The 26,702-nt window shown below is 41.7% G+C and overlaps 1 protein-coding gene across 1 annotated transcript in view; it reads left to right on the forward strand.

Moving 5' to 3' along the window:
• Positions 1-23,345, forward strand: part of LOC144694766 (tumor necrosis factor receptor superfamily member 6-like) — a gene marked incomplete at its 5' end in the record, with an annotated part of 58,267 nt that extends 34,922 nt beyond the window's left edge. Inside the window, 10 exons of the mRNA XM_078565341.1 lie at positions 2,180-2,369; positions 3,757-3,888; positions 8,261-8,369; positions 11,449-11,519; positions 12,744-12,833; positions 14,380-14,411; positions 15,052-15,070; positions 16,330-16,349; positions 17,605-17,611; positions 20,952-23,345. Of these exons, the coding sequence (XP_078421467.1) occupies positions 2,180-2,369; positions 3,757-3,888; positions 8,261-8,369; positions 11,449-11,519; positions 12,744-12,833; positions 14,380-14,411; positions 15,052-15,070; positions 16,330-16,349; positions 17,605-17,611; positions 20,952-21,304 (1,023 nt within the window). The remainder of the gene's footprint in view (positions 1-2,179; positions 2,370-3,756; positions 3,889-8,260; positions 8,370-11,448; positions 11,520-12,743; positions 12,834-14,379; positions 14,412-15,051; positions 15,071-16,329; positions 16,350-17,604; positions 17,612-20,951) is intronic.
• Positions 23,346-26,702: the final 3,357 nt, after the last annotated feature.

The following is a 26,702-nucleotide window of genomic DNA, read 5'->3' on the forward strand; positions in this document are numbered from 1 at the left end:
ACAAAGGAAAATGGTTGTGGTTGTTGGAGGTCAGTCATCTCAGTTCCAGGACAAACTGCAGAGTTCCTCAGGCTAGTGTCCTGGGTACAACCATCTTCAGCTGCTTCATCAATGATCTTCCTTCCATCATAAGGTCAGAATTGGGGATGTCCACTGATGATTGCACAGTGTTCAGCACAATATGCAACTCCTCAAATACTGAAACAGTCCATGTCCAAATGCAGCAAGACCTGGATAATATCCAAGTTTGGGCTGACAAGTGGCAAATAACATTCGTGCCACACAAGTGTCAGACAAGGATCATTTCCAAAAAGAGAGTATCCAACTATCGCCCCTTGATGTTCAATGGCATTACCATCACTGAATCCCACACTGTCAACAACCGGAGAGTTACCATTGACCAGAAACTGAACTGGACTAGCCATATAAATACTGTGGCTACAAATACAGGTCAGAGGCTAGGAATCATGCGACGAGTAACTCACCACCTGACTCCTCAAAGCCTGTCCACCTTCCACAAGGCACAAGTCAGGATTGTGATGGAATAGTCCCCACTTGCCTGAATGAGTGCAGCTGCCACAACACTCAAGAAGCTTGACAACGTGCAGGACAAAGCAGCTCACTTGATTGGCACCACATCCACAAACATTCACTCCCTCTACCATCAACGCACAGTGGCAGCAGTGTGTACTATCTGCAAGATGCACTGCAAGAATTCACCAAGGCTTCTTAGACAGCACCTTCCAAACCCATGACTACTACCATCTAGAAGAACAAGGGCAGCAGATAGGTGGGAACATCACTACCTGGAAGTTCCCTCCCAAGTCACTCACCATCCTGACTTGGAAATATATCACTGTTCCTTCCATGTTGCTCGGTCAAAATCCTGGACCTCCCTTCCTAACAGTGCTGTGGGTGTACCTACACCACAGGGACTGCAACGGTTCAAGAAGGCAGCTCACCACCACCTTCTCAAGGGGCAATTAGGGATGGGCAACAAATGCTGGCCCAGCCAGCGAAGCCCACATCCTGTGAATGAATAAAAAAAACCATACATACATACACATACACACACACATATACACACACATGCTAAATAATAATCAAGGACAAAGGCTGTTTTCTTTGCTTGCTAGCTAATAATTGATCGCAAGTGTTAAAATAATAGAATAGCTTTTGATCACCTCTCATAAGTGAATTTGTGGAACTGGCTGTGTATGACCTTATGAAAATATGCAAGTGAGAATACCAGGGGCTGGATTTTCAAAGTGGTGTTCGAAACCCACCCTCTGGATGATTTCCAGCTCCCGACCCGGCATTGATACTGGTAATGTCCTAATGGGACAGGACGCACGCTTGGCTCCCAATTATTGGTGCTGACTGTGTCCAGGAGACAAAAAATGCGTCCAGCGCGGCAGTGGCAAAGGCAGCAGTTAGCCATGACTGGGTTTACCTTGGCCTTTGCAAAGAGAGCAGACAGCTCCTTAGAGGGCAGGAGCAGAAACTCATACGACGGTCTGCAAACGACCAAAAGTGCACGCGACCCGGCACAAGGTAATTGAGGGCCTGGTAAATTTTTAATGTTTTGAAAAAAAGCTTCTGCTTCGCCCTGCCTTGAACTTGATAGCTGTGCATCGACACACACACACCAGATTGTGCGGGGTTGCCGAAATCTACTTTGAAAATTGCAGCCCCGACCTCACCAGTCTGTTAACAAGCTTCTTGGAGCATTCATTGGAGACGAGCAGGCTCCTGTTCTCTACCCCATCACTCTGGCTTTGAAAATTGGACATTGTTACGGAGCTGGTGCAATCCAATGTCATTCTCTGGGAGCGCAGGTTTTAAATCCTGTCTGCACCCGACCTTCCCGACGGCTGAAAATCCTGCCCCAGATGTTTCAAACCAACTCGTGAGGGATAGAATACAATTCTTAAATGTCTGATACTTGAGCAACTGGGAATGAAACAGATCTGATCATAACTATTGCATACGAATGACGATAAGTTTTTGTGTGCTCGATTTTGTTCTTGAAGTTGTCAGTTTATTTATTTTAAATGGTTTAAATGCGATTGTGTTTCACAACTTACCGGAATCTGACCTTTTTTATTTAAACAGTTTTATTAAGACACCTTTTGTGAAGATCCTACCCATCACTGTTGTATCAAATAATGTTTTGCAGGCTGTAATAGGTGCTTACCCACCCACCTCAGTGGAGAATAACGTTGTTCAAAATGGTTTACCACTTGCCAACATGACGGGTTTAGCACATAGAGGCTCTATGATGCAACGTTTCAGAAGACAAACTAAATGTTTGCCTGATCAGTACAGTCTAGATGATTCATTCCAATGTTGTAACAAATGTGCGGCAGGTGAGTGAGTGTTAATTCTAAATGAGCGCAATACACTGGTTTGCTGCCATATGCACTAACTGTTTTTAAACAGCACGTGTAAAACCCTGGAGCTATATTTTTTAAACAGAAACAGCAACATTCTGCATTTCTGTAACGCTTCACTACACTGAGACACTTAAGGAGTTTTTAGGAAGCTTGATGAAAGATATGGGATTTCGGGAGAGCGTTGTAGGAGGAAATGGAGATGTGAGAGATTTTGAGAGGCAGCTCTTCTGAGTGGGCAGCTGACAATGAGAGGGGCGAAGGTAGTGTTGCCAACTGTAATTAAATGTAGTCCTGAAGATTTTCATCGCATGACATGCCCTCACTCCAGCCATTGGTTGGCTAGCACATCCATCCTTGTGACACACTGCCTTCATACACCAATTGGAAAGAAAAAAAACCTCATTATCCAATTGGATGATGCTTGACTGTCAGCCAAATAGCCTTTTATTTCCCATTTTCAATATTTTTATATCTGGTAAAGTGAAATGTTCAAAAAAATGACCAAAAAAAAAAATCTTCTTTAATATCCCGATTTCTTTCCAGGGTTGCACAAAGATTGACCTTCAATTCCAGGAGAATCCAGGCCAATCCTGAAGGGTTGGCATCTCTAGGTGAAGGCAAGAGGGAGGGGTTGCATAAAATGTTGGAGTCAAAGGAAGTAAAATTTGGTGTGGAAGGGGCTGTCGGGCTGGAGGATGGTTAAGGTCTGACAGAATTGAATTTAAACACAAAGGTGAATGTTTTATATTTAAGGCATTGGAGGATGAAGAGCCAACTTAGGCCAATGAAGTCGGGGTTGATGGGTGTACGAGACTTGACACAGGATGAGGTTTGGGCAGCAGAGTTTGAAATGAGTTTAAGTTTATGGAGGACGGGAGAGCAGTGGGGTGGTCAAAAGCGTTTTACTTCAGGTGATGGAAATCTGAAGTAAAATTTTAAAAAATGCTGAAAATGCTCAGCAGCCCAGGCAGCATCTGAGGAGAGGGAAACAGATTGAATGTTTCAGGCCATCAAACTGAAACGTTAGCTTGGTCCCTTCACAGATGCTGCCTGACCTGATGAGCATTTCCAGCATTTTCTGTTTTTATCGGAATAGTCGAGCCTGAGGTGGAAAAAAAAAGGTGCATGGGTGAAGGTTCAGCAAAAGATGGAGGGTGCAGACTCAGGTGATTGCGACCAAGTGAGGAGGTCCAATAGGCAGCTCCATTTTCCTGAAGCGTCAGCTATTTGGATATCTTCAAAGTGTTTGAAAATGCTGTAGGCTTTCAAATGCCTTTCTCTACTAATGGTTAGATGCTACATTTTGTTCTAATGCTTATGTTTCACATTTTTCTCAGTATTCTCTATATTTTCCTTTTAGGTACTTACCTGTTGGCAGCCTGTACTGCTGGTCAGGTAACAAAGTGTGAACCGTGTTCACACGATACATATACAGATGCTACGAATCACTTATCTAATTGTCATCGATGCAAGCAATGCCAGAAGGAAAGTGGTAAATATATGTTTTGTAAAAAAAAACTTCTGGAAACTGTTCACAAACTGCACAAGGCTATTTATATCAAATACTGAATCAGAGAGTCATACAGCACAGAAGGCCATTTGGCCTTCTCAGTTTGTGTTGGCTCTTTGAAAGAGCTACCAATTTAAAAAAAAATTCTTGGAATGCAGGTGTTGCTGCCAGGGCCGACATTTGTTGTCCATCTCTAGTTGTCCAATGTTTGATACAACTGAGTTGCTTGCTTGACTACTTCAGAGAGCAATTAGTCCCACTCTGCAATTTTTATATATATAAATTAAATTCCTTTTTGAAAGGTACTACTGAATCTGCTTCCACCACCCTTTCAGGCAGATCGTAACAGCTCATTGCGTGAAAATAAAATCTTCGCCTCCCATGTGGTTCTTTTACTAGTTTGTTAAATCCTCAGGTTTCTGGTAGTGGCAACAGTTTCTCCTTATTTATTCTATTAAAAAAAAGTTTTAATTTTGAACACCTTTATTAAATTTCACCATAATCTCCCTGCTCTGAGAAGTTTAAGCCCAGTTTCTCTAGTGTCTTCACATTACATTAGGCCAGAATATTGCCGTCGGTGTGTGGGGGCAGGCCCGACACGCCAACGCGCAAAATGACCTCCAGGAAAAATGGTGGGGGGGGGCCGAGTGCCCAGCTGACCTCACCTCCTGCCTGGTCTGTGCATCATCGTTTGCAGCCATGTCGCTGCTGCAACTCCGACGTGGGCGGCCTCCTTGGGGCTGTCTGCGTCATTTTTGAACTGGCTGCCAGGTCGCCATTGGACCCGGTGGACAACAGGCTCTCGCCGCCGCCCACCCCTTCTCTGAGGTTCTCCAGCCAGTGTTCACGCTGGGCAGGCCTTAACTGGCCTCCCAGCATGAAATGGCGGTCCGGCCCCGATCGCGGATGGCGATCAGCTTTCCGTCCACTCCCACCTGCCTCCACCAAGTCCACCCGTCATTCGGGGGCAAAATTCTGCCCCAGAATCTCACTGGGGTCAACTGGGGTCGTGACCCCCCAGTTTGGGAAGACCTGCTTTAAGCAGTTATCAGTTCCTTTTTTGAGGAGTTAGGGTTATTTTTGTCTGCTATCCTTTTGTAGTGCTGACTAATGAGCATTTTTGGGCAGATTTTGAGACAGGCCAAGAGCAAAGCCTTATTACATCTTTCTAACAAAAGAGCTAAATTGCCTGACATTGCCCTGTTCAAGGTAGAGTCCGGCCATTGCTGTTTAGCTTATCTAGTAAGTGATGATAACTTTCTTGGAGGAAATTGCTAGGATTAGGAATCAGGCCATGGAGAGTTGAATTAAAATATATCTTTGAAATGACACAGTTACTTAAAGAGAATAGAGAATTCCCTTCTAGACATTTTTTGTTCAAGTAATTATCCTCTTAAAAGTTCATATCGGCATTTAAAACAAAATCTTCTTTTTGCTCAGCAAAGATCTGCTTTTTTAGGCTCCCTTATTTCCTCGTATTGAATGGAATGAACCACAAGCCCCCAGAACACCTCCAAAAAGGGACAGAGAAAGAAAGACACCTAGTGATGCAAAGGGGATAGAGTGAATTAGAATAAAATTAGAGACAGGTGGAGAGATAAAGGAAGGGAAGAGAGAGGATTGAGTGCAAGAGAAAAATGTAAACAAAGGAAAAATAAGAAAAAATGAAAAGAGCAAGCAGAAGAAGACATTCTAATCCAGTTGTGTTTGGGAATTGTGTTGACCCTATGAGAAGTTAAGTATATTAAGGTAATTAGCCACATTCCATAATGGACCACAGGCATCTCTCTCCATTAGAGATACATAAGTGATTGTACAATTTTAGGGGCACCACTCCACATCATGTGTGGGGCAAGGCAGGGAGACAGCTCTCCATGAACTACACTGGCATCATTCTGGACCACAATCTAGCCACCTAGCCAACTGACCTCTCAAATTTGCAGTTAATAAAGAGTGAATGGTAGGGTAAGTGTGCAAAATGTACCAACATTATTATTTGTGTATCCCAAACTTATTTTCTGAACAAAATCTATCTTAATTTGTATTTCGTGAGTGTTTAAACAGATTTGCATTCTGATAATTATTGCCTTCTGACACAAACAGAAGTGTGGATGGCGAGTCTTGTAATGAAATACTGCCAAGACAAATGAGAGCAAAGCTTTAAAAAAGAGCTCTCAGAACAATGCACTACCTGCTGGAGTGATACGTCACAGCTTCATTTGTTCCTTTTTGGGCATCCAAGGTTGAGCTTCATAACAGGACCATGAATCATTTAGGCATGGCCTAAATGAAGCAGGCCTAAATTACTTGGGGAGAATAATTTGCAATTATGGTGCAAATCTAGTTATTTCATGACGTGTAATAATTTTTCAACAGTTTCCGGGCCAGTGTCTGCTTTCTAGACATTTTCTGTGAAGTGCTATGCAATAACTTGATATTAACTGTGCCATATAATTGAAAGTCTTTTGTTTTAAATAAGAACACCCTTGTCCCTGCAAGAAAATCTTCAGAGCAGGTGATTTGTACAATTCACTGCAATTTGTGTGCTTTGCAGTCCACCAATATTTCATACAATATTCTTGGGCTGGAGGTTCAAGAAGAAAGTTAGACATGTTGGCCTGGATTTTCACTCCCAGGTAGGAAGCACAGTGTCGGGATATTTCTTGGCTCCTCAAACCCAACCCGGGAGGTCCCTCTGCCCACCCTGTGTGGTCCTTCATATGCTCCATGCCACCCTATGCCACTGCCCAGCCCCCAACCCCTTATAGCTCCTAAGCTTACTTAGTGCTGATCCATGCTCTCCCACCCACCACGCTATACCCTCACACCTACCATGCCAACTCACCCGGTATTCACCATGATCGGACCTCGGGAGCCCATGCTAAGATTAAATAAAATAAAGTTGCAAGTGTTTATTGCAGACTTTTAAAAAAAAATACCCTTCCATTCATAAAAACCCATTTACTACAGTTGCATTCCTTCAACTATATTATCCCTTATAACACCAGACATTCCATTCAATTGTATAATCCCTTCTAAAAACAAGCTTTAGAATTCATAATCCCATTTCAAAGAGTCCATAACCACTTGGAGCTGTCAATCAAACTGTGAAATGGCAGGCAGCTACTGTGACAACGGACCATTGTAAAATCAGTTATGGAGCACTAATTCAGTGATGGTAACCCTAAGGCTTATGTCAACAGACAGAGTTAAGTAGCAAGAAATCCAGACAGTTTTTTCAAAGAGCTAAAGGGCGGAAGTTTTAAATGCCTTGACAGTCTGACAGCTCCTTTGACAGCTCATCTTGACACTTTTGACAGTTGTTTTTGACAATTCCAATGAGCTTCATAGTTCCAATGAGTTTATTCACTTTTTACACACATTCATGGCTAATTTTAGAAATCCCAAAGAGCACCTGACCTTCTCCCAGATGTGTCCCAGGACCATCCAAAGGGGTACTTTACCTGTCCAAAAGGATACCTTGGCTATCCAAATGAATCCGCAAAGTTCAGACCTGCTGCTACCAGGTCTAATCTGCACATTTCAGGTTTCAGACACCTCTCACACCAAAATCACACTAGTGGAGGCAGCTGCTGATTTCTGTGAGAAGCCATCTCCATGAAATGCACATGAGCAGATCCCAACCTGGGCCCGTTCCCGCCCCTGCAAAAATGAAGCTCCCCATTGTTGCAAAAGTCCAGGTCTCAGAGTTTTCTGTTGTTACCCCACTGAAAATGACAGTAACTTCAGGAATTCTGACATCCCCACTGCAATCAGGAATTGACAAGAACTTACATTCTGACACAGTAAAAATTGTGGAAGAAATTGCACCAGGTGAATGAAGTGTAACTACATTTTGCACTGCATACTAATTTCACAATACTGCCCTGAAAAGTTAAACTTATATGTGTGCAATACAAGATTGTTCTGCAATTCTACATATTTCTAAAAACTTATTCTTTATTAAAGGTCTATTTGCCTGTATTTTAGCTCCTGTCTTAATAAGTCATATTTCTATTTTACTATCTGAAAATTTAAATTAAAAGTAAAGGATTTTAAGTGCCTTTAACTTCTTGGTTTGCTATATGAATACTTCAATTTGATTGGTAGCCTCCCTGCTCGCTGACATTGCTGCTATAGCACGCCAAGTCATCCCCTTGATTTTGTGCCAGATGTAAACTGCCATTGAGAAAGTGGAGAGTTCTCACCACAGAGAGCGCTAGATCTTTGTGGGCTGTTCTTTGAGGTCAAAGGCGCACTAGCTTCACCACTGATCATAAAATCAAGGTCAACTTTTAACCTCAGTCTGTGCTCTTTAATGGATGAAGACTGTAACCTGTTTATCCCCTTTCAGGCGAAGAAACAAAAACCAACTGTACAGCAACTCATAACACAGAATGTACCTGCACAAAAGACTTCTTCTGCCCAACTCCTGGATGTGAGCGGTGCCAAAGTTGTAAAGTGTAAGTGAGAAAAATGAGAAATTGTGATTTATGTGCACCTGATGTGTTGACCAGCAAACAAGTTATCAAGTGTCAGCTTGGTCCCATTGGGAGCACTCTTGCCTCTTGAGGCAGAAGATTGCAGAGCCAAGTCCTGTTTCAGAGCTTGGGCTGATGCTTTACTGCAGTAGTGAGGGTTGCTGTCTTAAATAAACCATTAAACTCAGGTCTCTTGCACATCTCCAACTTTAATTACTCCACCATTAGTGGCTGTGTCTTCGGCTGCCTGGGCAATTAGTTCTGGAATTTCCTCCCTTAACCTCTCCTCCTCACTACCTCTTTCACCTTTTTAAAGATGCTCCTTAAAAACTACCTCTTTGACAAAGCTTTTAATTACCTGTCCTCACATCTCCTAAATTTTGCTTGCTAATGGATTTGTGTATTGTCTTGGGACATTTTACTACATTAAAGTTGCTATATAAATGCAAGTTGTTGTTGTCTGTAAAACATTTTATGCAATTTTTCTGAAGAAGGGCAGGGCAGTTTAACCCTTAATGAACACTATCAGTTATCTCATTGCTGTTTCGGGGATCTTGCTATACTGAAGTTGACTGCAATGGTTAACCATAATTGACTATTGCTTACAAAACACCAATGACCCCCCCCTTACACTTCAAAAGTAATTAATTAGCTGTTAACTGCTTTCTTCAGGACATGGAAGATGCTGCATAACTTTGTGTAAAGTGGAACAGGAATAAATACCAATGTAACGCAAGAAATCATTTATTTTTCAGCCTGTGATATTCTATGAAACCCAAAGCTTGAAAATTAAATGCACTGTATTGTTTACCTTAGGGTGTGAGCTAGTTTGTGCCTCTCCACTACATGGATCTGGACAGGAGCAGGGAATCAATTGGATAAACTGCCAAGCTTCAAATATCGTTTGCACATGATTATGTTCAACATAACTGAGACACTTTTGTGATAAAGTTGCTTTGCTAACTCTTAAAAAAAAAAGCTTGCATTTTTATAGCATCTTTCATGATTTCAGCATATTCCAAAGTACTTTGCAGCCAATTTGAAGTAATTCATTTGCATGCAATTCATTTTGAAGTATTGTCACTATTGTGATGTAGAAAAACTGTAGCCAGTTTACGTGCAGCAACGCCCCACAAATGGTATCGTGATAATGACCAGATCATCCGTTTTAGTGATGTTCTTTGTTGGTTGAGGGATAAATGTTGGCCAGGACAATAGGAATACTTCGCGTTTATTCTTCTCAATAATGCAACAGGATCTTTTACCTCCACCTGAGAGGTTAGGCAGGGCATCGGTTTAATGTCTCATCCAATAGATGATAGCTCGAACAGTGCAGCTCTCCTTTAGTAGTGCTGTGGAATATCAGCCTGGATTCTGTGTTCAAATCTCTGGCGTAGTAGTTGAACCACAAACAACTGACTCAGGCGAGCGTGCTACCAATGAGCCTCAACTGCCACATGGCCTTTCTTTTCTTTCACAAATGTTAGTTAAAATTCTTGGTAAGTGACCATTCACCGCTGTTAGTATCTCATTTATACTGTTTAGCTACAATTTGTAAAGCCACATCCAAGCTGTTTAATTTTAAATGCATTGAGAATATGGGTAGGAACATCTGCATTCTCGGTACATTTAAAGAAGTAGAAGGCAAGTTTAAGTTTTCGCAATATGCCTAACTGAATTTATACTATTTACCCTGAGCATTTTTCAGATAAGGCAACAGTGCTGCTCAGAACATTAAAATGCTGTTGAGATTTTTCCCAATGGGAAACCTTACCCTGTAGGAGTGTATATCATTGGGTATTCAGGTTCCTGGAATAAAATGAATTTTTACAGTTGCACTTCATCTTGCAGTGGGTGCATGGTACAGCTTAAAACTGCACATAATTTAGCACAATGTGGTTCTGAGTTAACAGTCTTACAACAAGGGTGTTTAAGATGTGGCAGCAAGTGTTTCTCTGGAGTTGGTGTGCTTTGAAGCTGAGTACATGGGGCAGAATATTACGCTTGGCATGCAGACACGCGCCTGACATGCCCGAGTATAAAATGACATGCGATGGTGTCAGGCGTGCGTCCCAACGTCATCGTGCAGTCTTGTGACATTTTGTTCAGCGGGTGCACGCCGCAGTCAGCTGCACACGCGCCGATAATTATAAGGCCATTAAGAAGCTAATTAAATTCAAATTTATGCTGCCTGTCCAACCTAATAATTGGCGGGCAGGCAAAAAGGCCAAGTGGCTTCTACGTTTTTTAGGAAACCTCATCCACGAGCAGGATGAGGTTTCCTAAAGCAAATAAACATTAAATAAAAACTTTATTTTTGAATTAAAAACACATCCCAGCTCATGTGACAGAATCACATGTGGGGACATGTTTTATTAAATTTTTATTTGCTTCATTTTTTTTTTTACACAGCGCTTCAGTCTTCCTGAGGAGAGATTGAAGTGCTCTTTCTCGCGCATGTGCGAACTGCAGGCTAGGCCCGGCTCTCCCTCCACCCTCATAAGCAGCGTTCAGTGCTGCTGCTCGTGATCCATGCTGGGCGGGCCTTAATTGGCCCACCTGCGTGAAATTGCGGTGTGGAGCTGATCGCAGACTGCGGTCGGCTTCCTGAGCATCCCCCGCCAAGGGCAAAATCCTGCCCGTGCAGTTTTGCTTTACCTCTGTGCTACCCTAGGAGGGCTGAATAGTAATGCTGAATTAGTTGCTGTCAGCTGGGAGTCTCACCTCCGGGCTGCCCATATTGTGAAATTGCAGGTCCACGGGCGGTGATCTTTCCATCTGTTGCAGCCAGCTTGTGTTGTTTTTGTTTTGTGGTTAAACCAGGATGCAGGAGGTTCTCATAGCCCAGTTACTAATATCAATAAAGCAAAATACTGGATAATGCTGGAAATCTGAAACACATGCAAAAAGCACTGGAAATATTCAGCAAGCTAGGCAGCATCCGAGAAAGGAAGGAAAGAGTCTTGACATTTCAGATCTGACCAGCTGAGTATTTCCAGTATTTTATGTTCCTGTTTCCTAGAATCAGCTGTTTCCTTATGTCTTTCATTTCCTTCCTAAGGTGTAATGCAGATACAGAAGAGATGGCAGAGCCCTGCACATCAACAAACGACACAGTCTGCGTGGCGAAAGGTGTGCCTCCTTTTTCATTCTGTCCGTTGCACGTAGAACTGATTAAACAAATAAAAATAAGGAACAGCAGCAGCCATCAAATGGGTGAACAATTTGCCTAAAGCAATATTACTACTTTACAATTACTGAAAGATTTAAGCAGCTGATAAAATTATGTTGCTATAGTTGCTAACTGGCACCATTCCAATACTGGTTTTCTGCATAAACATAAATGGTGATGCAGAATTTAGATTTAAATATTAGTCATTTTTTGTTGCACAACGTTTTGAAAACTTCTTGTTCGAGATACAGTATCGGAATTGGTGGGCTTCTCTCCAGTACTTCAATAACAACAACAATAATTTCATGCAAGTAGCTATTCCTCCTCATATGAGCCTAGCAGTGGGCATTGGTTGGCTTTTCGACTGCTGGGCTTTCACACAGCTGAACCCATGTCCTGTTTCACCCAAAATCCATGCGTGTGTACGCCCAGTCATGGGGCCTGGACAATTATCCAGGGATGGAAACCTTTTCCCAGTTTCTTTTCTTCCTGCCTTTAATTTGGATGCTACATTCATTTGCAGTTGCTGGTGGTGCTAAGGTAGCTCACCACCACCTTCTCAAGGGCATCTAGGGATGAGCAATAAATACTGGCCCAGCCAGCGAAGCCCACATCCCGTGAATGAATTTTTTAAAAAATCAGCAAAGTCAAAGCAGATCAGTGCTCGAGTCTGGGATCCCTGTAATATAAATCAGAGTCAGTAATGATTACCTGGACTAGTTTCCATCACCGAAAGGGGTCAGAGAGGAATTTTCCAGAGGTTTTTTTTCCCCCTCCTAATTGGCCTGGGTTTTTGCCTTCCTCAGGAGATCACATGGCTCCTGGTGGGTAGGGAAGCATAACGATAAGGATCTGGCTAGATGAAATAGTCAATCTTTTCCTGTCTGTGGCTTTGCTATGTTTCTGGTCTGTAAGGCTCACTTACTCATTGGGCAGCAATTGCGTATGTAAACTGGCTGTTAATTTGCTGCATTGTGTTGTATGTCAACCTTACAGAAACCACGAGGATTAGACAGAAGATGACAACAATTTGACTGCAGTGCAAAATATATTGATCATAAGGAGACAGGTTCTCCTATACTCTTGGTACAAAGTCACGGTGGTAATAATTGGCAAAGTAACTGTAACCCCGTATTGGCTGTCACTCGAATTGTCATGATCATTTATGTTTGTCTGTTTTGCAGGTAACAAGTTGTGGATCATTGCTGTGGTGATACCTCTGGTGGTAATAATTGTGTGTGGCATTCTTGTCTTCAAAAGAAAACACCTACCATGTAAGTCAAAAAAATACCCAGACTTTCCCAGTCTTGTAAGGAATTGCAATCTAATCCTATCTTTTTAATATTGACCAAGAATAATGATTTCAAAGAAAACGATTTCTACTTTTTAAGTCCAGACATCTGATAAGGAAAAAAACTGTTCCTCTGAACTGTCTCTAAGTGACGTAGCAACCCATTATTAAAGTGCTAGTTCTGAAAGCAGACTTTTGTTGGACATTTTTCTTGTGATCTAAACAAAATATGGCCTGGATTTTAAGGTCAGCATTGAAGGAGTGACGCTCGCCATTCACCTCACTAACAGCTGCCCGCAGGATTTTTGTGGGCTTCTCAAGCATCGATGTCCTCTAACCTAACTACAGGGGTGGGGGTCTGTGATGTGTTTGAACAGAGAAAGAAGCAGCTAGAGTTGTCACTCAGTCAGATTGAAGAATCTCACTGAGGCATTCAGAGTCCAAACCAGGAAGTAAAAAGCAGAAATATAAATTCTTAATATACAGAAGACTAAATAAAGTTTGGGAAATGCAGATGGGATTAAGGGAGAGATAAGAGACAGACTGAAAAAGCATTTGTAAAAAAATGTAAATACACAGCCCTAACTTTTTCACCCATTTTTAATGTGGAACTAATGGGTGAGTACAGTAAGTTCATTACTGTTGGCTGTCTTTTTCAGTGCTGGATTGCAACAGCAGATGAACTGTATGCGTGCGTATTCCAGATCTTCTTCTTCCATTTACCCAGTAATAATGGTGAGCACTGATAGCCTTGCCATTAATATTCTTCAACCGATATTACAGAAACAGATTATCTGGTTGTTATCACATTTCCGTTTGTGGGCACTTCCTGTGCAGAAATTAGTTGCTACATTTTCTGCATTACGACAGAGTGACTACACATCAAAAGTACTTCACTAGTTGTAAAGTTTTTTTTAAGAACGTGCTGAGGTTGCAAAAAGCACTATATAAATTCTAGTCTTTCCTTTCACACTCAAGAACAAGTCAACTACAATGCTACTGTAAGACCAGTACAGCATGTATCCCTTTAGTGTTAATTGAACCTTCCTGTAAATGTACAGTCAAGAGATCCTCACAAATTTTTATATGCTACATTAATGGCATGGTGGGGTACAGCAAATAGTCAGTATGTTTGGGACAAAAAGGCTGCCAGCAATTTCTAGCCCACTCTCAGTGAGACAAGAGGTTACTTTTTGACAGGGACAGTGACCAGCCACTGAGGCAAGTCAAACATGGGGTTTGATTCTCTCCATGGTACAATAGCAGAAATGACCGCAATAATATTATTGCTGGTAAAAACTCCGGTCATTTCTCCATTGTTACCTACAGTTTGCAGTCTGAACTGGAATTAGAAACTTATTGTTCACTGGCAAAGAGAGTATATTCCAAGATATTTTTTGAAAAATAATTTAAGCAATGGTAAATAGCTTAGATATCGTTACCTTTTAGCCATCAATAATCCTGTAACTAGTTTCATCTTGGTGCGGTACTCGTCTGTCACCAGTAAAAAATTTTTAATTTTATTTCAGGCACTAAGAAGCCAAATGGTGAAGAGAATGTGGTAAATAAGAGTTTCATTGTTTAGTAAATGCAGATAATTAAAAATAATGTTTTAATATGTAAAACCCCAGATGTTGTTGTATTTTGAAATCCTAATTCAGTTTATGCAGTTTCTCAATCAGATGAGAGCTATTTCTAAATAAAGTACTGTATTGCCTTTTAATTTAATTTAATTTGAAAATGGGGAATCTGGAACCTTCAACATTTTAAACATACAGTAGTCTTGACTCTTTTACTGTTTCCGCACATGCCAGCCTATGATTTTCCACCCTTAAGTGGTAATATATAGTTATAAGTATACTATCTGCATGGCCCAGAATTTGCAGTGCGCTAAGTCTATTTTGCACAGTGTATGATCCATTTGCTGTTTTGTTTTGCACAGGACAGTGACATCACTATTTTATTTGCTACATTAAAGTCTTCGAAACATGCCTGACACACACCAGGCAATTTAAAGCCATTTCCTGTGACCCAATGGTGGCTCTATCACCTCTTGAGTCCAACGGTTATGTGTTCAAGCTCCACTGCAGAGACTTGAGCACAAAATCCAGGCTGATACTTCAGTACATCTATTAATAGTTTGATATGTTTTCATCTACTTCTGACATGGTTTTTATTTGATTTATGTTTCTTCTCCACAGCCATTCAAGCCAACAAACGGTAATTATTTACTGACTCAGAGTTCCTGGCCAGAACGGTTGTCATATAAGTATATCTGTCATCAGCTGATATATTTTCCATAATTGCATGCATATGGAATAAACTCCGAATCTGGTTATTGTATCCTAAGACTTTCTGTAGATCTAAAGTGTTGCCCTGCAGCTGCTCTAATCTGTGGGTCTCCCATTCTACTAGAGGGTCATCTTCCCTTTTTTCTAGTGTTTCATGCATCAACATACTTAAAGACCTTGCTGTAAATGTAGATGTCGTTACTTAATCTGCATTCTGTGCCTCTTGTCTATTGCAGTATGCCATATACATTGTATCCTAATGTCTATTACATACCATTCATTCCTATCCTGCTGTCTGCGCATATATACGTTTGTATTTCACTTGAATGCAAGTGACAAACATAAAATAGCTACTTTTTCCTCTTTTACACCTTACTTCCATATAAGATACCAACATTGATTTATTCTTATCTAATAATGAGATGCAGATTGGATTGCACTCATATCAATATTCCATTCCTGGAGTGAGTTGTGGCACTTGCTGCTGTAGGGATAGCTGCTGTATGCCTATAACACTGGGTTGGATCCAAGCCTTTGTGGATATTTATGCTTAAAGCAGGGGGGAACCATTTAACCCAATAGGTGCTACATCTAATTCAAAAGATAAGTTTCTATTTACTGCTTGTTTTTAATGCTTTTGGGGAACAATGTATGTTGGAAGTTCGTAAATAGCAAATCAATCAAAAGTCATTTATAGCCAGTATTGGTTATCAATGTTCTATCGTCCTTGGATCACAGTTTAATACTTGTGTATTCTCCATCCACTTGCTTTTGGTAAATACTGGAGTTGATGTAAATTTAGTAAAATGACTGACCTGTTCCTGCTGGGGTTGGGGTGGAAGGGGTGGGGAGGCTGCTGTTAGGGGCAGGAGGGGTGATTCAGTTTAAATGAATCCCTCTGTCTTTCTCAATTAGTTGACATTGGTAAAATAATTAAATCTGTGGTAGTACCTATCCTGCTATCTGCTGAGATTGTCTTTCATAAATTGTCCATTCACAAAAGTTGCAATGGTTAACTAGTTTAATCCACAATGTTTGAAACTTGATCTTAACTTGAAGAGAGGCATTTTTGTATAGTTGCAGGGACTAATTGAGATGTAATGGAAGTGACCTTGCAAACCAAGGTATATTTTGATATATTTTTTAGCAACTTCTTTTGAGATTTACCTGTTTTTATTTCTATTTCAGATAACAAGCAGCCACAAGAGGTAAGCAATCATTTGTTATTGTACAATAAATAGTAGCTATGTTCAAAACTGGTTAAGTAGCTCCTAGCAATTAATCAAAGCAAAAGTGACCAAAGGTCCTCTGCCTGGTTGCAGGGATGAGCAAGGAGAGATTGAAAGAGAAAATCAGTCCAAAAGTATGGACTTGAATTGATAACACACTGCCAAGTGGTTCACCACCATCTTCCTAGGGCAACTACAGGTGTGCAATAAATGTGACCTTCCCAGTGATGCCCGCTCCCCAAGAGTTAATTAAAAAACTACTGGTCCCACTAACTTCATTAGCACTTTGGGAAATCTGCCCTGTGCAATATTACAATCAAGTATTCCTGGTGGGGAGCACTGCTTAGGAAATTCATAGGCCTGAGGCCTTCATATCCTGTCCATGTAAATGAATGGCTGAAATGTCAGGGGCAGCAGGCCTGCAATTTCCCAACCAGTGCTCCTTGTGTGCCTCATTCCTCATTGGGAGTGCTTTGTTGGGCAACTCAGTCTTATGCATGTAAGGTTAGTAAATGTGTGATCAATGTTGTCACAAAGAATGCTACCACCTGGAAGTTTCCCTCCAAGCCACGCACCATCCTGACTTGGAAATATATCGCCGTTCCTTCACTGTCACTGGTTCAAATCCTGGAACTCCCTCCCTAACAGCACTGTGGGTGTACCTACACCATATGGACTGCAGCGGTTCAAGAAGGCAGCTCACCACCACCTTCTCAAGGGCAATTAGGGATGGGCAATTAATGCGGGCCTAATGAATAAAAAAAAGTTACAATAGACCAATGTTCAAAATTTATATTATACAGAGAAACTGCAAGATATCTCACTAGCAAATTTTAAATAATATTTTGTCTGTAAGATGCTGTGTGGGGCTTTCCTATAATTTACTGAATTATTTTCCCCTACATTAGCAATATGGAACCAGTGCAGGGGAAGCACTTTCTTTCTGTATTGTGCTGAGATCTTGTGGCACTTTTGAAAACCATAAGAACTACTGGAAATTCCCTTCACACTCCACTAATCTGATGGTAACATTTTGTAATGCTCGATTATATTCTATGAAATGAGCAATATGTATCTGGGACCAGTTTGAGGGGTGAATTGAATCTTGGATCTCAGATGTCCTTGTACAGCCTGACAACCTTGATTTAAAGCTTCAGCACTGCACCTCGTTCCCAGTTATGGCTCTCTATTGTAGATTAACTCATTCTAATTATTTTCCTTTTCATTCCTGCAGGTACCAGGTACTGTATGCTGCCAAACACAGTCAGTGCACGTAACGTTTCTCATAGTTCTGTTCCGGATCCAACTTAGACTATATCCTTTCAAACAATCACACAGAGACATGCAGGCCTGCAAGGCACTATTGCTATTCATAATGAAAGTGAATTAACGTCATTCAGTTGTGTAGTGTTCATGATGTAGCATTTAGTGTGCTTTATTGGTCCATTTACCACTGGTATTGTGAACTCCCATACAGTTTTTACACAGGCAATCGGGTTGACACCAAGGGGAGAATTTCCTCCTCGTTGGGGGTGGGGGGGCGGGTGGTGCGGGGGGGTGGGAGCAGGCAGGCATGTAGCCGATCCGTTGCCCTGGTCGGCTGGGCACTGCCATTTTATGTGGGCGAGCCAATTAAGGTCCGCCCAGCCTGACACGCGCCCGGAAGTGCTGTGCGTTCTCTGTGCGGGCGGGGGCGGTGCCTGAGTCGGGAATGCGCGAAAGAGCGCAGAAATCTCCCTGAGGCACAGAGGTGCCTCGGGGGGATTAGTTTTAAGTTTAAACTGTTTAATATAATGTTGAAAGAATTTTTGACATGTCCCCTCATGTGAAACTGTCACATGAGCTGGGACATGTGCATTAATTTTAATAAAAATTTTTCTGAAAATTTTAAATCCTTTATGAAACCTCATCCCGCCCGTGGATGAGGTTCCATGAAAAATGTGAAGGCCGCCTGGGCTCTTCGCCTGCTCACCAGCCTTAAGGTTGGACAGGCAGCTCAGCTGATTGCCTTAATTGCTTTTTAACAGGCCTTAATACGTCTTTGACAGGTCGGCTGCGCGTCCGCTGGACTGAAAATCTAAATGACGCGCGGTGATGTCGGGACGCATGCCTGACGTCACCCCGTCTCATTTTACACCTCGGCGAGCTGTTTCAGGATAGTTCTCTTGAACTCTTGAAAGTTCTGAATTCAGTTCTGATGAAATGTCATCGACCTGAGACATTAACTCTGTTTCTCACTCCGCAGATGCATCTTGACCTACTGAGTATTTCTAAAATGAATCTTGCTGCACTGCTCTTTCTCCATAGCCCTGTGTTCTTCCCTTCAAATATTTCCCTGCTTCTCCCTTAAAAATGCAAGGTCTCTGCTTCAGCTACTCCTTGTCCCTAGGCATTTTATGTTCATAGAAACATAAAAACAGGAGTAGGCCATTTAGCTCCCTCAAGCCCGTTCTGCCATTCAGTGAGATCACAGTGATCTGTAACCTAACTCTATCTAGCCACCTTTTCCCCAGATGCCCCAACAGGCCCCTGCATAAAGATGATTCTCCTAGATTCTCTCCTCTGTGTGATCATTTTAAATTGCTGACCCTTGGTCACTGACCCTTCATCCAGAAGTAATAGCTGTTCTCTGCTCGATGCACCTGTTGCTGCCTTGGGATTTACTGCAGCATCAAAGTCTGTATGCCAAACCATCTCCAAAGAGCATTCTGGACGTTTGTCCAGAGCTAGCAAGCCTGTTATTACTGTTACCCCTGACTATTGGGGACTGACAGTTTGATGCTTTTTGAAGATGACTGTCTGTTTAAAGTGTGAGTAGCTGTGCTGATGGATTGCCCCAAGTGGAGGTGGTGATTGTTGGCACCCTGCTGCCTTTACGATTAAACCTAAGGGCACTTGTTCTTTTTAAAGGGCTGTACATTATGAATAAGTAAGTCGACTTATCCATATAGTCTACTGCCATTATGTACTCTATTATATTGTGAACACACTATCATGATAGGTGAGTAACTCAGCTCCTGACCCCCCAAAGCCTAATCACCATCTACAGGGCGCAAGCAGGAGTGTGATGGAATACTTTCCACTTGCCTAGAGTGCAGCTCCAACAACACTCCCTCCAACACTGGTGAACAGCAGTGTGTACCGTCTACAAGATGCACTGCAGCAACTCACCAAGGCCCCTTCAACATCACCTTCCAAACCCACGATCTCTACCACCTGGAAGGACAATGGCAGCAAATGCATAGGAACCCCACCACCTGCAAGTTCCCTCCAAGTCCCACTCACCATCCTGACTTGGAAATATATCGCTGTTCCTTCACTGACGCTGGATCAAAATCCTGGAACTCCCTTCCTAACAGCACTGTAGGTGTACCTACCACATGGACTGCAGTGGTTCAAGAAGGCAGCTCACCACCACCTCCTCAAGGGCAATTAGGGATGGGCAATAAATGCTGGTTTATCCAGCAATACCCATGTCCTATAAACGAATAAAAAAAATTGATGATTACTCTTCTGAACATTTACTCGGTTTCCACTTAAGCTTCAGTTGCATCATCCTACAAGCTCTTCACTCCCCTTCCCTCAGTACAGTAAAATAAGACTCATTGTTGCACCTTAACCCTAGCTCATTCTTTCACAGGCTCTCAAAATTAAAACTCCATACTATCAGCAGTTTTTATTACAAGCAGCCTGCAGGAACAATGCAAGCTTGGTGTCATCTAATTGTTGCATCATTTTATCGTTCTTTTTGATCTTAATTGCAGCACAGAAACAGGCCATTCAGCTCAACTGCTACATGCTCGTGAGCCTCCTCCCACCCTTAATTATCTAACCAAATCAATTCCCCCAACAAATACATCTTCCCTCCCTTTCAGCATTCCAAAGATACCATTCCTGCTGTGACACCCTGGTCCACTCCTCTATCGCCCCAACACCCCATCCCCTTCTTATGGCACCTTTCCATGCAAACGTAAGAGATGTAACACCTGCCCTTTTACCTCCTCTTTCCTCATCATTCAAGGCCAAAAGTACTCCTTCGTTGCTTTCTCCCTTGTGCTAACCTAGCTTTCCTTTAAATGCCAGTCATCTCAGCTACTCTGTGTGGTAGCCAATTCAACATTCTAACCACTATCCCCGAATAGGGTTCCTCCTGAATTCCCTATTGGATTTATTGGTGACTATCTTAATTTGGGCCCTAGTTTTGGACTCTTCCCACCCCCCCCCACCAAGTGGAAATACCTTCTCCACATCTGTTGTATTAAACCCTTTTATAGCCTGAAAGATCTTTCATCAGGTCACTGCTCAGTCTTATCTGTACTCGAGAAAAGAGCCCCAGCCTGTTCAGTCTGTGTTTTCTTTCTGTTTTGTCACTATTATTGTTTTTTATCTTCCTTGGTGGGATCTATACCTTGGCACTTCATAGTGGGAGCGGGAAGGCAAGTGGTTTCTAGCTTCAACAGTTTTATAATATAAGTGATATTGTGAATGTAAAAAGTATGTACTCAGTGGACTTTTACTTGCAATCTTCCTCCCTTCAGGTTTGGTATTGAATAAGTGATGTCTTTTTCCTTTCTTGAACAGACATTGAGCTTTCTGAGGAGCGTTTGAGTTTGATTGTGATGGAAATTGAACCGAAAAAGTTCCACAATATTGGAATAAAATTAGGGCTTGGTGAACCTCAACTGCAACAGATTGAAGCTGACTACCGTGATGATGTAAACCGACAGGGTTACGAAATACTGTCTTCCTGGCTCCAGGGTCATGGAAAGAAAGGAGCATTTCCTGAATTGATTGACACACTCAAAAAGGCAAAATACATCGTCATTGTTGAAAACATTATGGGAAAAATTATTCCCACAGTAGAGGATACAACTGAATATAGCAGACTAGATGTGAGTGAAAATTGCAGAGCAACAGATTTGGTGCCTGTTTAGATGCTTTTCTGGTTCTCAAAGACCCATCTGGGTTGTTCTGTAATTTCCGGGTTTGTTATCATGGTCAGGCTTGTGTAGTTCTGTGCTCAACGACAGGCTGATTTGCTATTACAGGTCTGACAAGATAAATTAAATTTTTAAAAATCAGGATTCCAGCAAAGATTGACAAACAATTTAAGGAGATATTAGTGTCATAGATCTAAGGAGCTGTTCTTATCGTCTGAATGAATCAATTCTGAATGAATCCTTTGCTAAAACCCCTTTATTCAGGTGGCGGAACTCCTCCTGCCATGTTACCATTTTGTCAGCTGATAACACTGGAAAGGTAGAAACTCATTCTGTTTACCATGATGACCATTTGTAGATTAACATCAGAAGAATGTCTTAGATTCAAGCTGGGAGATGCAAAGTGAAACAATCTTCATACTAAGTTTATCATGCAAAAGTTTAGACATTGAGTCAGAAACACCACATCTTTTTTACTACAGTATGTTAAACAAATGGATACCAATGTGTTAGTTTGTCCATTATTGGTATAGGTTTACCTATGTTCCAGCAAAACTGTTTCTCTCAAAGGATCCATAATGTTGGCTCTCCACTTATTTTGTGCATTTCTGGGCCTGAATTGGTAGAAAAGGAAGCTAATGCAGGTTTAAGTTCAAATGATGGAAGTGGCTATGTAATGCCTTGTGTGCCATTTTCTGGACCCAGTATTGGTTTGGCAGATGGAATTAAGGAAAGCCAATCGAAACTGGGCATTGGGGGATTCTAGTCTGGATCTTAACCCAGAACCAACAACTTCACCCTTATTGCTGAAGTGACCTTGGGTTCTCCAGGCCTGGTATGCTGTGCTGTGTTGCTCTTCTGACAGAAGTAGCATCTCCAATTTCCCCCTTACAGTGCTGCAGATTAGTGCCCAGATACTGCCCTGACTTTGAGCGAGTGCAAAACTTGAAACCCACTCCTACTCAGTGCTCACAAGACTCATCTAAACTGAACCCAGAAACACAGCTTGGCACATGTTAACTTTGTGATGATGGACTAACTCTGGGATGATTGAAGGTGGGAGGAATATTGGCCCATGTGCTTTGAGGAGAAACATAGTACAGGCCCTTTCGCTCTCCCTGTTTACTGATTAGCTCTGTCTAAAATCAAAGAATGTGGCTAATCTGAGATAATCTAGCTCTTTGTGCATCGGTGCCAAAACATAACATCAGTCTTATGTGACCAGCTAATCCCAGCAATACTCCCTTTTCAGCATCTTTTCTACAAGACTTTTTTATAGGTTAGATAATTTAAGCCATTTGGCTGACAGTTTTTATTACTAAATATTTTAATAACTTTGGGGCTTGTAATGGGATTTTATTATTCTTCGGAATATGAATAACTTTGCACTTAATTTAGCTCAAATTGTTGACAGTATTCAAAGGGTAAACACAGTTTATTGCAGATGAGAAATGTTACATTTTAGCCCAACACATAGAGAATGTAGAGTAAATATTAAAGCACAGAAGATGCTTTAGAATATGCAAAACATGAGATTTGTGTCCGACTGGTGTAAATGACTGATGTAGATCTTATGCCAATTCTACAAGAGTAAAGAACAAAGTACATTAGGTTAGCTGTTGAATAGTTCCCGACTCGCGCAGAATTCAACGGAAATGAATGCATCTGTTTAATGTGTCAGGGTGGATTTTTGCTGCAGCACCTGGACAAAGCAGACAGGAACATAGGGGAGGAGAAGATCACAAGATTGTAACATCGCCCTCCCTATTTTCAACCTCTTTCAATGAATGGAAGGAAAAGGCTTTATTAGGAGTTTGCAACATTCCCTTCCAAGTTTTCCTCTGCACTCAAGTAAATTAATAATTTATGCCCAGGTGTTACAGACGAAAATCTACCCTGCCATCTTTTTAAACTGGTATTTGTAGATTTGGGAAAGCTAATACTTAAGAGTTCTATTTGCTATCAAAAAGGGGACAACATTGATTTTTTTTCCCTGCTGTAAATAATCATAATTAAAAGGTTTCTTTGTATTGAGTTTCCATTTGTCCTGCATGGCTGGGGTAATTATTTTTTTGGATTTGATTTGTATACTGTAATTCTGCTAGCATTGAACAACGTAGAGAATGTGGAGCAAAAGGATAAAAAAAAACTTACTTGCATCTCTAATTATTCAATAGTTAAGTGCAACGCAGTAATACTGGCCCAGTTTTTGCAGTCAGTAGTGAGGCAACAACTGACCTATAAAAAAAAGTTGCCGACAAAAGCCTCGCAGTCTCTTGTGGCGGGAATTTCCCCTTTTCCGAAGGCAGTTTAAAGCTGACACCAAATCATGGGTAAAAACAAAAAGCTACTGCAGATGCTGGAAATCCAAAACAAAAACTGAATTACCTGGAAAAACTCAGTAGGTCTGGCAGCATCGGTGGAGAAGAAAAGAGTTGACGTTTCGGGTCCACATGACCCTTCAACAGAACTGAAGTATAGTTAGGAGAGGGGTGCAATATAAGCTGGTTTAAGGTGGGGGGGTGGGGGAGAGAGAAGTTGAGGGTGGGGTGGTTGTAGGGACAAGCAAGCAGTGATAGGAGCAGATAATCAAAAGATGTCACAGACAAAAGGATCAAAGAGGTGTTGAAGGTGGTGATATTATCTAAGAAAAGTGCTAATTAAGAATGGATGGCAGGACACTCAAGGTACAGCTCTAGTGGGGGTGGGGTGGAAAGGCTGACAAGGTATTAGTTGTAGATTTAAAAATAATGGAAATAGGTAGGAAAAGAAGAATCTATATAAATTATTGAAAAAAAAACAAAAGGGAGGGGGAAGAAACGGGGTGGGGATGGGGGGAGGGGGAGTTTAAGATCTAAAGTTGTTGAATTCAATATTCAGCCCGGAAGGCTGTAAAGTGCCTAGTCGGAAGATGAGGTGCTGTTCCTCCAGTTTGCGTTGGGCTTCACTGGAACAATGCAGCAAGCCAAGGACAGACATGTTGGCAAGAGAACAGGGTGGAGTGTTAAAATGGCAAGCGACAGGGAGGTTTGGGTCTTTCTTGCGGACAGACCGCAGGTGTTCTGCAAAGTAGTCGCCCAGTTTGCGTTTGGTCTCTCCAATGTAGAGGAGACCGCATTGGGAGCAACGAATGCAGTAGACTAAGTTAGGGGAAATGCAAGTGAAATGCTGCTTCACTTGAAAGGAGTGTTTGGGCCCTTGGACGGTGAGGAGAGAAGAAGTGAAGGGGCAGGTGTTGCATCATCTGCATGGGCATGGGGAGGTGCCATAGGTGGGGGTTGAGGAGTAGGGGGTGATGGAGGAGTGGACCAGGGTGGGGCTGTCTTGGCATGCAGCAGCAGTGATGTCAGCAAGCAGACAGGTTGCCAACCGCATTCAAGTATTCACACACAACAAACCAGGAGTTAAAAATATCCCTCGCTTTTAATTTACATTTTCAGCTAGTGACTAAATGATTATAATTGGATTAAGACCGAAGCTAAAACAAACAAACTTTAAAAAAATTATAGAAGTGTGTGGAATTTTTTATCATTTTTAGGGGAGGTGGGGGTGGGGGGGGTGGAATTTTGACATTCAATAATATGAAATTAGCTCTTCAGGGCTCGTAAGTATGCACAACAGTAAATAAGAAGTTAGTGCACCTGTTTAAAAACTGATGCACCTTATTCAACAAGGTGCAGCTTTCCTCGGGGTTCTTTTTCACAGTGAAACGAACAGCGAAAAAGTGGAAATTCTTATCAATTCGTAGATTTCCCGTGAACTGTAGTCTGTGGGTGCTTCAACAGCTTCCTTGGAGAAGCATGGAATCGTTGACAGTGACTTTGGTGTGGCTGAGTTGTTCTGGCCATGCGTGGATTCCAGGAATGTCTCTCAGCTTCAGCGGAGTAATGATGCCAAAAGCTACAGCTTCATTGTTATTATCTGAGCAAAATGTGAGCCATTGTTCCAGTTGTCATCATCCTGCTGTGAAAGTGCCCTGTTTATGAACAAAAGCGTGAAATGAGCTTGTCCTGATATTTTTGTATTCACATAACATAGGCAAAACTATGGATTGCACACAGTGGGAGAAAATCCTTACAATGTGTCACTGTAAGTTTTAAATACTTGAGCAGAGTTAATTGTTGATGAGTATGTTTTGTGCACAATAATCCTAAGAACAATTAACTGCTATCAAATCAGCATTGCCTCATTGTTTTACAATTGTTATTCAATCAAACAAATTGCCTGTTCAGATTTATAAATCATTGTGGTTTACTGAAAGTGTATCATCACAAGCAATGTTTTTACATTTTATGATAAAGAATGACTACTGGACTAACGACTCTTGTTGACATTTTCTGCACTACTGTTGTCAATAACTGTTGTGAATAAGAAGGGAAAAAAAAAGTAAAAACAAATAATAGTTTGCACCAGTTTTTCTGCTCCAGCATTTATAAATGCTCAATAAATAAGTTGGAAGCAAAATAGACCATTCAACCTCTTGAACCAATTCTGCCATTCAGTTAGATTATGGCTGATTTGTATCTTAATTCCATTTCCCCATCTTGGTTCCATAAACCTTAACATTCTGGCCTGACAAACAGCTATCAGTCTCAGTTTTGAAACTCTTAATTGACCCCCAACCGGCTGACAGCTTTTTGGGGGAGAGTGTTGCAGGTTTTTACTATATTTTTGTTTGAAGTGCTTCTTGATGTCACCTCTGAATGGCAAAACTCTATTTTAATTGTGTGTGTATTCGCAGAGAAGGCAATATTAGAAAACGCTGTCTATAAACAGAACTGCAACAAAAGTATTATGTACAATCTGACCGATTAATTAAGGGTGACAACACTGGAATGTTCACATTGATGTAAAGCTACTTTGCAAAGATAAGAAACTAGTAGTGTGAATCTGCAGCCAGCCTTACACAACAATTCTTTCAACTTCTTAAGCAGTTAAAGTACCTATTTTCCAATCTCCCAATCGACTTTGGCCTTCTCAACCTATGGTGATGACCCACAGTGAACAACAAGAAAGGAGCAACTCAGTCCATCAGATAATCAGTTTCACGTGTCTCTCTAATGTGCCAAACATCAGCTTGGCTGGCTAGTCCAGCCCGCCGTCTGCAATGTACCAGCCTCCCTGTTTGGCCTAGTCTCCTATGCATTCTGTTTCACTTTGAGTTTGTCCGCTCCTCCTCTGGTCTTGGTCCTCTCCCTGTCATTGAATGTCTCCTGATCCTGCATGACAAGTCGAGAGTTAGTGGCCTGTCAAGAGACACATAACTTATCCCCATGCATCCTCATGCCTCATACTAGCCACACATTCTACCTCGAACCTAATCGCCTTATCATGCACAACTACCACACGGTTTGGCCTCTTTTGCCATGTGGTGCTGATGATGGCCATGCAA

Source organism: Cetorhinus maximus, chromosome 20, assembly GCF_964194155.1.
Source record: "Cetorhinus maximus chromosome 20, sCetMax3.hap1.1, whole genome shotgun sequence".
Lineage (NCBI taxonomy): Eukaryota > Metazoa > Chordata > Chondrichthyes > Lamniformes > Cetorhinidae > Cetorhinus > Cetorhinus maximus.